This window comes from Dendrobates tinctorius, unplaced genomic scaffold (assembly GCF_039654945.1).
Source record: "Dendrobates tinctorius isolate UK_male_01 unplaced genomic scaffold, ASM3965494v1 ptg000151l, whole genome shotgun sequence".
In the NCBI taxonomy this organism is placed as follows: Eukaryota; Metazoa; Chordata; class Amphibia; order Anura; family Dendrobatidae; genus Dendrobates; species Dendrobates tinctorius.
This window is the reverse complement of record NW_027361818.1, coordinates 8736635-8754536: the sequence shown is the minus strand read 5'-3', so window position 1 is coordinate 8754536 and position 17902 is coordinate 8736635. Positions and strand designations below refer to the sequence as shown.

At 50.4% G+C, this 17902-nt stretch overlaps 1 protein-coding gene across 6 annotated transcripts in view; it reads left to right on the top strand.

Annotated features, from left to right (window-relative positions):
• MINK1 (misshapen like kinase 1) overlaps positions 1-17902 on the top strand; it is a 111337-nt gene that overhangs the window by 71898 nt on the left and 21537 nt on the right. Inside the window, exons 14-21 of one of the 6 annotated variants that reach the window (XM_073547079.1) lie at positions 4531-4617; positions 14049-14240; positions 14503-14634; positions 15466-15723; positions 16727-16812; positions 16920-17029; positions 17186-17274; positions 17497-17520. In XM_073547079.1, coding sequence (XP_073403180.1) covers positions 4531-4617; positions 14049-14240; positions 14503-14634; positions 15466-15723; positions 16727-16812; positions 16920-17029; positions 17186-17274; positions 17497-17520 — 978 coding nt within the window. The remainder of the gene's footprint in view (positions 1-4530; positions 4618-14048; positions 14241-14502; positions 14635-15465; positions 15724-16726; positions 16813-16919; positions 17030-17185; positions 17275-17496; positions 17521-17902) is intronic. The other 5 variants (XM_073547082.1, XM_073547084.1, XM_073547081.1 and 2 more) reach the window with 5 other exon arrangements.

The following is a 17902-nucleotide window of genomic DNA, read 5'->3' as shown; positions in this document are numbered from 1 at the left end:
GGGGTTTGGACACGAGGTGGTCGCTACAATGGTTAGCGCTTGGAAGCCTACCTCGGCGAGAATTTACCATCACACCTGGAAGGTCTTTGCTTGGTGTCGAAATCGCGGGTTTTCTCCACTGACATTCTCTATCCCCAACATCTTGGCCTTTCTCCAGTCGGGCCTAGACTCAGGGTTGGCACCGAGCTCCCTTAGGAGACAGATATCGGTTTTGTCCATCCTTTTCCAGCGAAAAATTGCTACCAATATGCAGGTGAGGAATTTCATCCAGGGGGTCTCCCACTTGGTACCTCCCTATAGGGCGCCCCTCGACGCCTGGGACCTTAACCTGGTCCTGAGTGTTCTGCAGGAATCTCCATTTGAACCTCTACAAGATATTTCTTTGTCGTACCTTTCCTGGAAGGTGGTATTCCTTGTAGCCATAACTTCCATTAGGCGAGTCTCGGAGTTGGCAGCCCTATCCTTCCGAGCACCGTTTCTCACCTTCTACAGGGATAAGGTGGTGCTTAGACCAGCTCCCCCCTTTCTGCCGAATGTCGTTTCCTCGTTCCACATTAATGAGGATATTGTCTTGCCCTCGTTTTGTCCATTACCAGTACACCGCGTGGAAAAAGCTCTTCACACACACCTGGTAAGAGCCGTCAGGAGGTACGTGTCACGGACGGCACCCTTTCGGCAGACAGGCACACTGTTCGTGCTCCCCGAGGGACGCAGGAAAGGACTCGCGGCCTCAAAATCGTCCATAGCCAGGTGGATCCGTCTAACTATTCAGGAGTCCTACCGCATCAGGGGTGCGCCGGTTCCAGCAGGGATCAGAACACACTCTACTCGGGCAGTGGGCGCCTCTTGGGCGCTTCGGCACCAGGCTTCGATGGAACAGGTGTGCAAGGCAGCAACCTGGTCCAGCCTGCATACGTTTACCAAACATTACAATATCCATACTCAGGCTTCAGCGGATGCAAGCCTGGGTAGAAGGATTCGCCAAGCAGCGGTGGCGCACCTTTAGACATGAGGTGCATGTAGCTTGGATTGGTGAGTCAACTTCCCCCCCAGGGACTGCTTTAGGACGTCCCACAGTACCTGTGTCCCCCAATGAGACGAAGGAGAAACATGGATTTTTGTGATAACTCACCGTAAAATCCTTTTCTCCGAGACGCTCATTGGGGGACACAGCAACCCACCCTGTTAGCCAGTTGGCTCTTGTTTATTTAATTGATGTGCATTTTTGTTGATGTTAGGGTGGTTCCTTTCTAGACATAATGTTATCTGCATTAAGGCTGATTTTTGTTGTTCTCCTACTGCTTTTGCACTAAACTGGTTTCCGCCCGCAATCAGGGCGAGGGTGTATACGGCGGAGGAGGAGCTAACCTCTTTTTTTTACTTAGTGTCAGCCTCCAGGCGGCAGTAGCATACACCCACAGTACCCGTGTCCCCTCAATGAGCGTCTCGGAGAAAAGGATTTTACGGTGAGTTATCACAAAAATCCATGTATCGCTGCAGCACGGGCTATAGGTATGATACAGGATATCGCTGCAGCACAGGGTATAGGTATGATGCAGGGTATCGCTGCTGCACAGGGTATAGGTATGATGCAGGGTATCGCTGCAGCACGGGCTATAGGTATGATGCAGGGTATCGCTGCTGCACAGGGTATAGGTATGATGCAGGGTATCGCTGCTGCACAGGGTATAGGTATGATGCAGGGTATCGCTGCTGCACAGGGTATAGGTATGATGCAGGGTATCGCTGCTGCACAGGGTATAAGTATGATGCAGGGTATCGCTGCAGCACAGGGTATAGGTATGATGCAGGGTATAGCTGCAGCACAGGGTATAGGTATGATGCAGGGTATCGCTGCAGCACAGGGTATAGGTATGATGCAGGGTATCGCTGCAGCACAGGGTATAGGTATGATGCAGGGTATCGCTGCTGCACAGGGTATAGGTATGATGCAGGGTATCGCTGCAGCACAGGGTATAGGTATGATGCAGGGTATCGTTGCTGCACAGGGTATAGGTATGATGCAGGGTATCGCTGCTGCACAGGGTATAGGTATGATACAGGGTATCGCTGCAGCACAGGGTATAGGTATGATGCAGGGTATAGCTGCAGCACAGGGTATAGGTATGATGCAGGGTATCGCTGCAGCACAGGGTATAGGTATGATGCAGGGTATCGCTGCAGCATAGGGTATAGGTATGATGCAGGGTATCGCTGCAGCACAGGGTATAGGTATGATGCAGGGTATCGCTGAAGCACAGGGTATAGAAATGATGTAGGGTATCACTGCAGCACAGGGTATACAGTTGTGGCCAAAAGTATTGACACCCCTGCAATTTTGTCAGATAATACTCAGTTTCTTCCTGAAAATGATTGCAATCACAAATTATTTGGTATTATTATCTTCATTTAATTTGTCTTAAATGAAAAAACAAAAGAGAATGAAGCAAAAAGCAAAACATTGATCATTTCACACAAAACTCCAAAAATGGGCCAGACAAAAGTATTGGCACCCTCAGCCTAATACTTGGTTGCACAACCTTTAGCCAAAATAACTGCGACCAACCGCTTCCGGTAACCATCAATGAGTTTCTTACAATGCTCTGCTGGAATTTTAGACCATTCTTCTTTGGCAAACTGCTCCAGGTCCCTGATATTTGAAGGGTGCCTTCTCCAAACTGCCATTTATAGATCTCTCCACAGGTGTTCTATGGGATCCAGGTCTGGACTCATTGCTGGCCACCTTAGAAGTCTCCAGTGCTTTCTCTCAAACCATTTTCTAGTGCTTTTTGAAGTGTGTTTTGGGTCATTGTCCTGCTGGAAGACCCATGACCTCTGAGGGAGACCCAGCTTTCTCACACTGGGCCCTACATTATGCTGCAAAATTTGTTGGTAGTCTTCAGACTTCATAATGCCATGCACATGGTCAAGCAGTCCAGTGCCAGAGGCAGCAAAGCAACCCCAAAACAACAGGGAACCTCCGCCATGTTTGACTGTAGGGACCGTGTTTTTTTCTTTGAATACCTCTTTTTTATTTCTCCTGTAAACTCTATGTTGATGCCTTTGCCCAAAAAGCTCTACTTTTGTCTCATCTGACCAGAGAACATTCTTCCAAAACGTTTTAGGCTTTTTCAGGTAAGTTTTGGCAAACTCCAGCCTGGCTTTTTTATGTCTCGGGGTAAGAAGTGGGGTCTTCCTGGGTCTCCTACCATACAGTCTCTTTTCATTCAGATGCCGATGGATAGTACGGGTTGACACTGTTGTACCCTCGGACTGCAGGGCAGCTTGAACTTGTTTGGATGTTAGTCGAGGTTCTTTATCCAACATCCGCACAATCTTGCGTTGAAATCTCTTGTCAATTTTTCTTTTCCGTCCACATCTAGGGAGGTTAGCCACAGTGCCATGGGCTTTACACTTCTTGATGACACTGCGCACGGTAGACACAGGAACATTCAGGTCTTTGGAGATGGACTTGTAGCCTTGAGATTGCTCATGCTTCCTCACAATTTGGTTTCTCAAGTCCTCAGACAGTTCTTTGGTCTTCTTTCTTTTCTCCATGCTCAATGTGGTACACACAAGGACACAGGACAGAGGTTGAGTCAACTTTAATCCATGTCAACTGGCTGCAAGTGTGATTTAGTTATTGCCAACACCTGTTAGGTGCCACAGGTAAGTTACAGGTGCTGTTAATTACATAAATTAGAGAAGCATCACATGATTTTTCGAACAGTGCCAATACTTTTGTCCATTCTCTTTTTTATGTTTGGTGTGGAATTATATCCAATTTGGGTTTAGGACAATTCTTTTTGTGTTTTTTCATTTAAGACAAATTAAATGAAGATAATAATAACAAAGAATTTGTGTTTGCAATTATTTTCAGGAAGAAACTGAGTATTATCTGACAGAATTGCAGGGGTGTCAATACTTTTGGCCACAACTGTAGGTATGCAGGATATCGCTACAGCGCGGGGTATAGGTATGATGCAGGGTATTGCATCGCTACAGCGCGGGGTATAGGTATGATGCAGGGTATTGCATCGCTACAGCGCGGGGTATAGGTATGATGCAGGGTATCGCTACTAAATTCAGTGCACATATCAGAAAGGGTATCGTTGCCTGGTAAGCTTAGTTAGATGTATGGCACAGGAAATAGCTACAGCTTGTAGGTGCACATGCATCGCATGAGATGTCACTGCAGCGCGGGTAATGCATGTTCATGGATGAGAGAGAGCACCTGTATACTGGGGAGGGCCCCCGCGCGGCCTCACGTATGCCGGGATGAGCTCTGTCACCTGTCGGATCTGTGTTACACCCTGCCACAGACTGTTCTGTAATGTGTCCATGTGTCTCGTTCAGAGATGACCCGACTTTCTTGTCCTGTGTCTGTCGCCCCGTGGTCTTCGTCACCCCGTGGTCTCGGTGTCTGTGCTGCTGGGTACTTTGCATGTAATCTGGCCGTTCTCCCTCTGTCTGTATCTCTGGATCTCTCCCAGCTGTCTCTTGGCTCTCTCTGCATCTCTCCTTCTCTAGGAATATATCAGACAGAAGTTAGAGGAAGAACAGAGACAGTTAGAAATCCTCCAGCAGCAGCTTCTGCAGGAACAGGCCCTGTTACTGGTAAATCAGCTCCTCTGTCGGCTTTCCTAGTGCGGCCTCTCCTTGTCACTAACATTTCCCCGTACTCCTCCGGTGATACACCGTATATTACAGCGATTCACCACGGGGGGTAATTGTACACTGTGTGCTGAAAAGTCAGACCCCACACTATATTGTCACACCCCTCCCTGTATATAAACACACTGCACCACAGCGTCAGACCCCTCCTGTATATATCCACCCCCTCCTACATCATCACACCCCTCCTTTATATATCCACCCCCTCCTACATCATCACACCCCTCCTGTATATATCCACCCCCTCCTACATCATCACACCCCTCCTTTATATATCCACCCCCTCCTACATCATCACACCCCTCCTGTATATATCCACCCCCTCCTACATCATCACCCCCCTCCTGTATATATCCACCCCCTACTACATCATCACACCCCTCCTTTATATATCTACCCCCTACTACACCATCACACCCCTCCTGTATATATCCACCCCCTACTACACAGTCACACCCCTCCTGTATATATCCACCCCCTACTACATCATCACACCCCTCCTTTATATATCCACCCCCTACTACACCATCACACCCCTCCTGTATATATCCACCCCCCTACTACACAGTCACACCCCTCCTGTATATATCCACCCCCTACTACACAGTCACACCCCTCCTGTATGTATCCACCCCCTACTACACAGTCACACCCCTCCTGTATATATCCACCCCCTACTACACAGTCACACCCCTCCTGTATATATCCACCCCCTACTACACAGTCACACCCCTCCTGTATATATCCACCCCCTACTACACCATCACACCCCTCCTGTATATATCCACCCCCTTATACACAGTCACCCCCCTCCTGTATATATCCACCCCCTACTACATCATCACACCCCTCCTTTATATATCCACCCCCTTATACACAGTCACCCCCCTCCTGTATATATCCACCCCCTACTACACAGTCACACCCCTCCTGTATATATCCACCCCCTCCTACATCATCACACCCCTCCTTTATATATCCACCCCCTTATACACAGTCACCCCCCTCCTGTATATATCGACCCCCTACTACACAGTCACACCCCTCCTGTATATATCCACCCCCTCCTACATCATCACACCCCTCCTTTATATATCCACCCCCTACTACACCATCACACCCCTTCTGTATATATCCACCCCCTACTACACAGTCACACCCCTCCTGTATATATCCACCCCCTACTACACAGTCACACCCCTCCTGTATGTATCCACCCCCTACTACACAGTCACACCCCTCCTGTATATATCCACCCCCTACTACACAGTCACACCCCTCCTGTATATATCCACCCCCTACTACACAGTCACACCCCTCCTGTATATATCCACCCCCTACTACACCATCACACCCCTCCTGTATATATCCACCCCCTACTACACAGTCACACCCCTCCTGTATATATCCACCCCCTACTACACAGTCACACCCCTCCTGTATATATCCACCCCCTACTACACCGTCACACCCCTCCTGTATATATCCACCCCCTACTACACTGTCACACCCCTGCTTTATTTGCAGTGGGGGAAAAAAAGTATTTAGTCAGCCACCAATTGTGCAAGTTCTCCCACTTAAAATGATGAGAGAGGCCTGTAATTGACATCATAGGTAGACCACAACTATGAGAGTCACAATGAGAAAACAAATCCAGAAAATCACCTTGGTAAGATTTACTTGAAAATTATGGTGGAAAATAAGTATTTGGTCATTAACAAAAGTTCATCTCAGTATTTTGTTATCTAAATAGGACCACAATGTATCCTGGTAAATTAGTATATATGTCCACAAATGGAGCTGAGTCTCAGCAGCTGCACACACGGACACAGGAGCAGCGCTATTCCCTTGCACTTGCATTGTGCCTTTCTTACCAGCGCGTCCTCTCCTCCTGGGCCATACTTACCGGGACAGGACTTAACCCTTCAGCATAAAAGTACCATTTCCTCATTGGGGACTCAGGCTATGCACAACTCGTGGCAGATCTCCTAAATAAAACAGCTCCATTTGTATACCTCTCTTGTATATAGACACCCTGTTACACAGTGACGTGTCGCCCCTCATGTACATCGACACCGTGTTCTACACAGTGACACCCCTCCAATGTATAGACACCCTGTCCTACCCCGTGACACTCCTCCTATATATAGACACCTTGTCCTACACCGTGACACCCCTCCTGTACATAGACACCCTGTCCTACACCGTGACGCCAGTCCTGTATATAGACACCCTGTCCTACACCGTGACACTCCTCCTGTACATAGACACCCTGTCCTACACCGTGACACCCCTCCTATATATAGACACCCTGTCCTACACCGTGACACCCCTCCTGTACATAGACACCCTGTCCTACACCGTGACGCCCCTCCTGTATATAGACACTCCTCCTGTACATAGACACCCTGTCCTACACCGTGACGCCCCTCCTATATATAGACACCCTGTCTTACACCGTGACGCCCCTCCTATATATAGACACCCTGTCCTACACAGTGACGCCCCTCCTATATATAGACACCCTGTCCTACACCGTGACACTCCTCCTATATATAGACACCCTGTCCTACACCGTGACACCCCTCCTGTACATAGACACCCTGTCCTACACCGTGACGCCCCTCCTATATATAGACACCCTGTCCTACACCGTGACACTCCTCCTATATATAGACACCCTGTCCTACACCGTGACACCCCTCCTGTACATAGACACCCTGTCCTACACCTTGACACCCCTCCTATATATAGACACCCTGTCCTACACCGTGACGCCCCTCCTTTATGTAGACACCCTGTCCTACACCGTGACACTCCTATATATAGACACCCTGTCCTACACCATGACACCCCTCCTGTACATAGACACCCTGTCCTACACCGTGACGCCCCTCCTATATGTAGACACCCTGTCCTACACCGTGACACTCCTCCTATATATAGACACCCTGTCCTACACCGTGACACCCCTCCTGTATGTAGACACCCTGTTTTACACTGTGACACCCCTCCTGTATATAGACACCCTGTCCTACACCGTGACGCCCCTCCTATGTATAGACACCCTGTCCTACACCGTGACACCCCTCCTGTATATTGACACCCTGTTCTACACCGTGACGTCCCTCCTATATATAGACACCCTGTCCTACACTGTGACACCCCTCCTGTATATAGACACCCTGTCCTACACCATGACGCCCCTCTTGTATGTGGGAACCCTGTATTACACCATGACACCCCTCCTGTATATAGACACCCTGTCCTACACCGTGACGTCCCTCCTGTACATAGACACCCTGTCCTACATCGCGACGCCCCTCCTATATATAGAAACCCTGTCCTACACCGTGACGTCCCTCCTGTACATAAACACTCTGTCCTACACCGTGACGCCCCTCCTATATATAGACACCCTGTCCTACACCGTGACGCCCCTCCTATAGATAGACACCCTGTCCTACACCGTGACACCCCTCCTGTACATAGACACCCTGTCTTACACCGTGACGCCCTTCCTATATGTAGACACCCTGTCCTACACCGTGACACTCCTATATATAGACACCCTGTCCTACACTGTGACGCCCCTCCTATATGTAGACCCCCTGTCCAACACCGTGACACCCCTCCTATATATAGACACCCTGTTCTACACTGTGACACCCCTCCTATATATAGACACCCTGTCCTAGCACCGTGACGCCCCTCTTATATATAGACACCCTGTCTTACACCGTGACACCCCTCCTGTATATTGACACCCTGTTCTACACTGTGACAGCCCTCCTGTATATAGACACCCTGTCCTACACCATGACGCCTCTCTTATATATAGACACCCTGTCCTACACCGTGACACCCCTCCTATATATAGACACCCTGTTCTACACTGTGACACCCCTCCTGTATATAGACACCCTGTCCTACACCGTGACGTCCGTCCTGTACATAAACACTGTCCTACACTGTGACACCCCTCCTGTACATAGACACCCTGTCCTACACCTTGACACCCCTCCTATATATAGACACCCTGTCCTACACCGTGACGCCCCTCCTTTATGTAGACACCCTGTCCTACACCGTGACACTCCTCCTATATATAGACACCCTGTCCTACACCGTGACACCCCTCCTGTACATAGACACCCTGTCCTACACCGTGACGCCCCTCCTATATGTAGACACCCTGTCCTACACCGTGACACTCCTCCTATATATAGACACCCTGTCCTATACCGTGACACCCCTCCTGTATGTAGACACCCTGTTTTACACTGTGACACCCCTCCTGTATATAGACACCCTGTCCTACACCGTGACGCCCCTCCTATGTATAGACACCCTGTCCTACACCGTGACACCCCTCCTGTACATAGACACCCTGTCCTACACCGTGACGCCCCTCCTATATGTAGACACCCTGTCCTACACCGTGACACTCCTCCTATATATAGACACCCTGTCCTATACCGTGACACCCCTCCTGTATGTAGACACCCTGTTTTACACTGTGACACCCCTCCTGTATATAGACACCCTGTTTTACACTGTGACGCCCCTCCTATATGTAGACCCCCTGTCCAACACCGTGACACCCCTCCTATATATAGACACCCTGTTCTACACTGTGACACCCCTCCTGTATATAGACACCCTGTCCTAGCACCGTGACGCCCCTCTTATATATAGACACCCTGTCCTACACCGTGACGCCCCTCCTATATTTAGACCCCCTGTCCTACACCGTGACACCCCTCCTATATATAGACACCCTGTTCTACACTGTGACACCCCTCCTATATATAGACACCCTGTCCTAGCACCGTGACGCCCCTCTTATATATAGACACCCTGTCCTACACCGTGACACCCCTCCTGTATATTGACACCCTGTTCTACACTGTGACAGCCCTCCTGTATATAGACACCCTGTCCTACACCATGACGCCTCTCTTATATATAGACACCCTGTCCTACACCGTGACACCCCTCCTATATATAGACACCCTGTTCTACCCTGTGACACCCCTCCTGTATATAGACACCCTGTCCTACACCGTGACGTCCCTCCTGTACATAAACACTGTCCTACACTGTGACACCCCTCCTGTACATAGACACCCTGTCCTACACCTTGACACCCCTCCTATATATAGACACCCTGTCCTACACCGTGACGCCCCTCCTTTATGTAGACACCCTGTCCTACACCGTGACACTCCTCCTATATATAGACACCCTGTCCTACACCGTGACACCCCTCCTGTACATAGACACCCTGTCCTACACCGTGACGCCCCTCCTATATGTAGACACCCTGTCCTACACCGTGACACTCCTCCTATATATAGACACCCTGTCCTATACCGTGACACCCCTCCTGTATGTAGACACCCTGTTTTACACTGTGACACCCCTCCTGTATATAGACACCCTGTCCTACACCGTGACGCCCCTCCTATGTATAGACACCCTGTCCTACACCGTGACACCCCTCCTGTATATTGACACCCTGTCCTACACCGTGACGCCCCTCCTATATATAGACACCCTGTCTTACACTGTGACACCCCTCCTGTATATAGACACCCTGTCCTACACCATGACGCCCCTCTTGTATGTGGGAACCCTGTATTACACCGTGACACCCCTCCTGTATATAGACACCCTGTCCTACACCGTGACGTCCCTCCTGTACATAGACACCCTGTCCTACATCGCGACGCCCCTCCTATATATAGAAACCCTGTCCTACACCGTGACGTCCCTCCTGTACATAAACACTCTGTCCTACACCGTGACGCCCCTCCTATATATAGACACCCTGTCCTACACCGTGACGCCCCTCCTATAGATAGACACCCTGTCCTACACCGTGACACCCCTCCTGTACATAGACACCCTGTCCTACACCGTGACGCCCCTCCTATATGTAGACACCCTGTCCTACACCGTGACACTCCTATATATAGACACCCTGTCCTACACCGTGACACTCCTATATATAGACACCCTGTCCTACACCGTGACGCCCCTCCTATATGTAGACCCCCTGTCCAACACCGTGACACCCCTCCTATATATAGACACCCTGTTCTACACTGTGACACCCCTCCTGTATATAGACACCCTGTTCTACACTGTGACACCCCTCCTGTATATAGACACCCTGTCCTAGCACCGTGACGCCCCTCTTATATATAGACACCCTGTCCTACACCGTGACACCCCTCCTGTATATTGACACCCTGTTCTACACTGTGACACCCCTCCTGTATATAGACACCCTGTCCTACACCATGACGCCTCTCTTATATATAGACACCCTGTCCTACACCGTGACACCCCTCCTATATATAGACACCCTGTTCTACACTGTGACACCCCTCCTGTATATAGACACCCTGTCCTACACCGTGACGTCCCTCCTGTACATAAACACTGTCCTACACTGTGACACCCCTCCTGTACATAGACACCCTGTCCTACACCTTGACACCCCTCCTGTATATAGACACCCTGTCCTACACCGTGACGCCCCTCCTTTATGTAGACACCCTGTCCTACACCGTGACACTCCTCCTATATATAGACACCCTGTCCTACACCGTGACACCCCTCCTGTACATAGACACCCTGTCCTACACCGTGACGCCCCTCCTATATGTAGACACCCTGTCCTACACCGTGACACCCCTCCTATATATATATATATATATATATAGACACCCTGTCCTACACCGTGACGCCCGTCCTATATATAGACACCCTGTTTTACACTGTGACACCCCTCCTGTATATAGACACCCTGTCCTACACCGTGACGCCCCTCCTATATATAGACACCCTGTCCTACACCATGACACCCCTCCTGTATATTGACACCCTGTCCTACACCGTGACGCCCCTCCTATATATAGACACCCTGTCCTACACCGTGACACCCCTCCTGTATATAGACACCCTGTCCTACACATGACGCCCCTCTTGTATGTGGGAACCCTGTATTACACCATGACACCCCTCCTGTATATAGACACCCTGTCCTACACCGTGACGTCCCTCCTGTACATAGACACCCTGTCCTACATCGCGACGCCCCTCCTATATATAGACACCCTGTCCTACACCGTGACGTCCCTCCTGTACATAAACACTCTGTCCTACACCGTGATGCCCCTCCTATATATAGACACCCTGTCCTACACCGTGACGCCCCTCCTATATATAGACACCCTGTTTTACACTGTGACACCCCTCCTGTATATAGACACCCTGTCCTACACCGTAACGCCCCTCCTATATATAGACACCCTGTCCTTCACCGTGACACCCCTCCTGTATATAGACACCCTGTCCTACACCATGACGCCCCTCTTGTATGTGAAAACCCTGTATTACACCATGACACCCCTCCTGTATATAGACACCCTGTCCTACACCGTGACGTCCCTCCTGTACATAGACACCCTGTCCTACATCGACATCGTGACGCCCCTCCTATATATAGACACCCTGTCCTACACCATGACGCCCCTCCTTTATGTAGACGCCCTGTCCTACACCGTGACACTCCTCCTATATATAGACACCCTGTCCTACACCGTGACACCCCTCCTGTACATAGACACCCTGTCCTACACCGTGACGCCCCTCCTATATGTAGACACCCTGTCCTACACTGTGACACCCCTCCTATATATATATATATATAGACACCCTGTCCTACACCGTGACGCCCGTCCTATATATAGACACCCTGTTTTACACTGTGACACCCCTCCTGTATATAGACACCCTGTCCTACACCGTGACGCCCCTCCTATATATAGACACCCTGTCCTACACCATGACACCCCTCCTGTATATTGACACCCGGTCCTACACCGTGACGCCCCTCCTATATATAGACACCCTGTCCTACACCGTGACACCCCTCCTGTATATAGACACCCTGTCCTACACATGACGCCCCTCTTGTATGTGGGAACCCTGTATTACACCATGACACCCCTCCTGTATATAGACACCCTGTCCTACACCGTGACGTCCCTCCTGTACATAGACACCCTGTCCTACATCGCGACGCCCCTCCTATATATAGACACCCTGTCCTACACCGTGACGTCCCTCCTGTACATAAACACTCTGTCCTACACCGTGACGCCCCTCCTATATATAGACACCCTGTCCTACACCGTGACGCCCCTCCTATATATAGACACCCTGTTTTACACTGTGACACCCCTCCTGTATATAGACACCCTGTCCTACACCGTAACGCCCCTCCTATATATAGACACCCTGTCCTTCACCGTGACACCCCTCCTGTATATAGACACCCTGTCCTACACCATGACGCCCCTCTTGTATGTGAAAACCCTGTATTACACCATGACACCCCTCCTGTATATAGACACCCTGTCCTACACCGTGACGTCCCTCCTGTACATAGACACCCTGTCCTACATCGACATCGTGACGCCCCTCCTATATATAGACACCCTGTCCTACACCATGACGCCCCTCCTATATATAGACACCCTGTTCTACACTGTCACACCCCTCCTGTATATAGACACCCTGTCCTACACCGTGATGCCTCTCCTGTACCTAGACACCCTGTCCTTCACCGTGACGCCCCTCCTATATATAGATACCCTGTCCTACACCGTGACACCCCTCCTGTATATAGACACCCTGTACTACACCATGACGCCCCTTTTGTATGTGGAAGCCCTGTATTACACCATGATGCCCCTCCTGTATATACACACCCTGCCCTACATCATGACGCCCTTCTTGTATGTGGAAACCCTGTATTACACCATGACGCCCCTCCTGTATATTGACACCCTGTCCTACACCGTGACGCCCCTCTTGTATGTGGAAACTCTGTATTACACCATGACACCCCTCCTGTATATACACACCCTGTCCTACACCGTGGCGCCCCTCTTGTTTGTGGAAACCCTGTATTACACCCCTACAGCCTTGTACAAATTAATTCTGTGCTCTGCCCCGTGATGTAGCGGAGGTTCGTTTCCCGGAGCAGCGCTCCTTTGGAGATCTCTGTATGATCCTGCGTCCTAGAGAAGGCAGATATTAGGCTGGCGCTGTCCTTTCCTGTGATTTCCACACTGCCGCCCTCTCGTTTCTTCCCCTCACACCCGTGCTGTTTATTACTGTAGGTGATGACCTCCGCCTCCCTGTCCGTGTGTTGTATCCGGTGTATAGACACTGAGTATTCTTACACTCGGCGGCCTGTCCCCTAGTAAAATACTCCACTATACCCAGTGTATGTGTCTGCACCCTGTTGCTCTCCCGGTGTCGCTCACGCGCTTAGCTCAGCTTTATCTGGGCAGGAGTACAAGCGGAAACAGCTGGAGGAACAGCGGCAGTCGGAGCGCCTGCAGCGGCAGCTGCAGCAGGAGCACGCTTATCTCAAGTCCCTGCAGCAGCAGCAACAGCAGCAGCAACAGCAGGAGAAGAAACCTCTATACCACTACAACCGGGCCGTCATGAACCCCAGCGAGAAGCCCGCCTGGGCTAGAGAGGTATGCCGACCCTTTCCACATTTATAGGTTGAATCGATCCCGCCTGATCGCTGATGCCCAATCATGGTGACAGATCAGTCAGGCGATCGCTGCACAACCCCCGTCTGCTGTAGGTAAAGCCACAGTAATTTTATCGTTGTTGTCTCTGTTTTCTTGTAGCGTCACTGATTTCAGGGGGCGCTTCTATTTTTCACGTTTAGTTTTTTGAGTAGGAGTTTTAACCAGCAATAAGATCTACAGGTTGTACATTTCTTTTCTACAGGTGGAGGAACGGTCACGACTGAACAAGCAGAACTCGCCACTCTCTATTACAAAGCTCAGCTCGGTCGAGTCCTCTGGGACCCCCAATCAAACCCCTCCATCACAAAGGCCGCTAGACCTCCAGGAGCATAAGGTAACGAGGGAGGAGGGAGCGACAACTCCTTTTAAAGGGCTGTATCCCATCTGTTCAAAAGGATATTGTTTGATAGTCTTTCTGTTTTCAGCTTATTGCCTAGGAAACCGACCACCGCAGCTAGACGTCAGACTATGCGCAGCGCTTACAAGATCTATTTTAGCACAGTTCTTGCAAGTTCTTGGTTTTTTTTTCCTTTTTTATGTCATCGTATTATGAAGGTGTCCGGGATCCCAGTTGCTTGCTCTTAGTTCCTAATCCTGGCCAGCTTTTAGTAGCAGTGGTTGGTCACCTCGGCAACAAGCTGTCGAACAATAGAAAAGTGTATGTCCGAATGGCTGTACATTGTAATGAGCGGTAGATTGAAATATTGCTTGTTTTTACACGCACTACCCGACAATATCCATTTATGAAGATGGGAATACCCAACCCTTTAAGCCACCAGTAGATGGACTCCCATTATAGACGTGGCTGATCCGGCATCGGTCATGTATAAGGAGGTCCTCGTCATTTTTTCCCCACCCTAAATTCAGCCCCCATCACATATTTCATTGTGACCTCCTGGATTATCATCTTCAAGCTAGAAGGGCTGCAGTGTAAAGCATGGTGATAGACAGAGCAGCAGTTCATAATGGATCTGAGGCTGGAGATCCGCATGCATCCTTACAGGGCCGGTCTATGGGTGTAAATCCTGAGATTTCGGGAAGTTCTCGGCACTTCAGATCTGACTGATAACAGGGACTAATAGATTGCACACGGCTTGGCACCTGCGTCATACAGCCAGTAGGTTTGTAGCTTCGCCTTTCATTCATCTCTTCATCCATTCCTCAGCCGCTCCGCACCGCCGTCACACCACAGGCCCGAGCGGCCCTGAAACCCAACCCCCGGCCCAATTCCCTACAGGACCTGCCACCGGCGCCCATCATCAACCGTCAGCCCGTCACTGCCGCCGCCATGATGCCCCCTGCCTCCCGGCACCAGGTAGTCCGTCAGAGCTCCGACCCCTCCCCGGAGGCGCTCGTTGTACCCTCGGTTCGGCCAGACAGGGGTCCCTGGGTGAAAATGGAGCCAGAGACCCCACCTCCAAAGGTAAAGGGGGGTGAAGAGAAGGACGTCAGTCAGCAAGTGTGGCAGCCTGTCCCCCTCTTGCTTCGTTCTAACCTTTTCTTCCTGAGCACCAACACTGCGTTACTTTATGCTGTCCTATACTGTCCGCATCTCTCCTTATCTGTCTCTGGGAAAGCTGGGTGTCATTAGAGAACTGCCGCTCTGGCAGTGATATCTCTTCTGCTTCAGCATAACTAGATACGTCTGCTATGCAGGGCTCTGGGAAAGCCGCTGGACAGTCAATATGGCCTCCCTTGTGTCTGCATCTCTGCCTTTCTTGACTGCTTTATCCGTCAGGGCTCTGGGAAAGTTGGGTGACTACCAAATGGCCATCAATATACCTTCCAAAATAGACCTCTTATGCTCTGAGTCTGCCTCGTTATGCAGCGATCCCTCCATTGCTCCCTCACTGCGTGGCAGATGAACCGTTCAGTGGTCTGAGAAAGCTGGGTAATGACCGCCATTACACCTCTCACAAAGCCTTGCCGGACCAGTGAAGAGCAGATGTGACTAGTTATGCAGTGATTGCTTCCCCTGCCATCTTGTCAGGATACTGAGAAAGCTGGATGCCAACCACATGGCTGCCCTTGCCCCTCACAGTGAGAAGACTGACACCCAGCTTTCCCAGAATCTACAGCAAATTGGTGGTCACCCAGTTTTCCCAGACATTAGGTGACTCAAGTACCACTCTGGACTCCACGTTTCTCGGGGTTCGCGGTCTACAAATAGCTGCTGTCACTAACCACTACTCTGCTTTCCATGGCTCCTGACCGTTCATTAACCTGATGAGACGTCTGTACTTGTCTTCTTTCTCTCGCTGCGTCGTCACTGTTTCCTGGGCTTCCTCCATCTCGCTTGTTATCTCCAGTACTCCTGTCACATCCAGAGCTGCCTCTGCCACACTACATCTTCCACAATGCACAATCGCGATTGCAGCTCTGGATGTGATTGGAGTGTAAGCTCACCGCATCAGTTACTCCTCCAGGTTCCTCAGAGAACAACGTCCATAGCCACTGCTCTGAACACAAGCGGATCCGGAGGAGGCCGACCAGTCCAGGCTGTAAGAGCCAGGTAAGTGCACCCAGCCCCTTCTCGTATGGATATTTAGGGTCTTCTCCCCCGTGCTTGTCCCCTACCTGCCAGCATGGCATCTGATGACCTCCTCTCTTGTCTTCCAGTAATCCAGACTTGCGCAGAGCAGAGAGCGGCTGGGAAAGGGGAGACTCCCTGCTGCAGTCTCCGCACCCGAACCTCCCACTGGCCGGATCGCTGGAGAGGAACCGTATAGGTAATGGCCCCGCCGGGCACCCAGAGGGCCACATTCAGGGTCTTAATTGGGGGAAGTATTAGACCATTAGTAATCTTCTCCTCCCCCCATCACGTCCCAATCAAAGCACAGCAGGATTTCTGGGTTCCCCCGACTTACATCTGATGTCTCCTGCAGCCTCTCATAAGCTGGAGGAGTCTTCAATCAGCCCCCCTGGCAGCAAGACCCCAGGAGAGGAGCATCGGTCGCGGCCGGGGCGTCCTGCTGTAAGTATTACCCCCAACTACACATTGTGAGACAAGACTGAGGAGGTGGGGGACACTCTGTGTGATATTACTTTGCTGTGTCACCTTCCCTATATAACTGTGTGGGTAGGGGTGGTATATAAGGTCAGATTATGTACAGTCAGATGTACAGTTACACTTGTGCCGTAGGAGGAGGATGACAATGTCCTGCAATAATCCTTTTCTCTTCTCTACTGCTGTCAGAGCTATAAAAGAGCGATTGGAGAGGTTAGTGTCTCCTGATATGTATGTGACTCTGTATTACCCGGTACGTGCATGAATGTGAGGGTGTAATCTGCAGCTATAATTACCCGGGGTGTGTATGTATGTCATGTAGTGTTTGGCTGTACATTACTTGGTGTGTATATGAATGTCAGGGTGTAGTGTGCGGCTGTACATTTCCTGGTGTGTGTATGAATGTCAGGGTGTAGTGGGCGGATGTACATTACCTGATGTGTGTATGAATGTCAGGGTGTAGTGGGCAGATGTACATTACCTGGTGTGTGTATGAATGTCCGGGTGTAGTGGGCAGATGTACATTACCTGGTGTGTGTATGAATGTCAGGGTGTAGTGGGCAGATGTACATTACCTGGTGTGTGTAGGAATGTC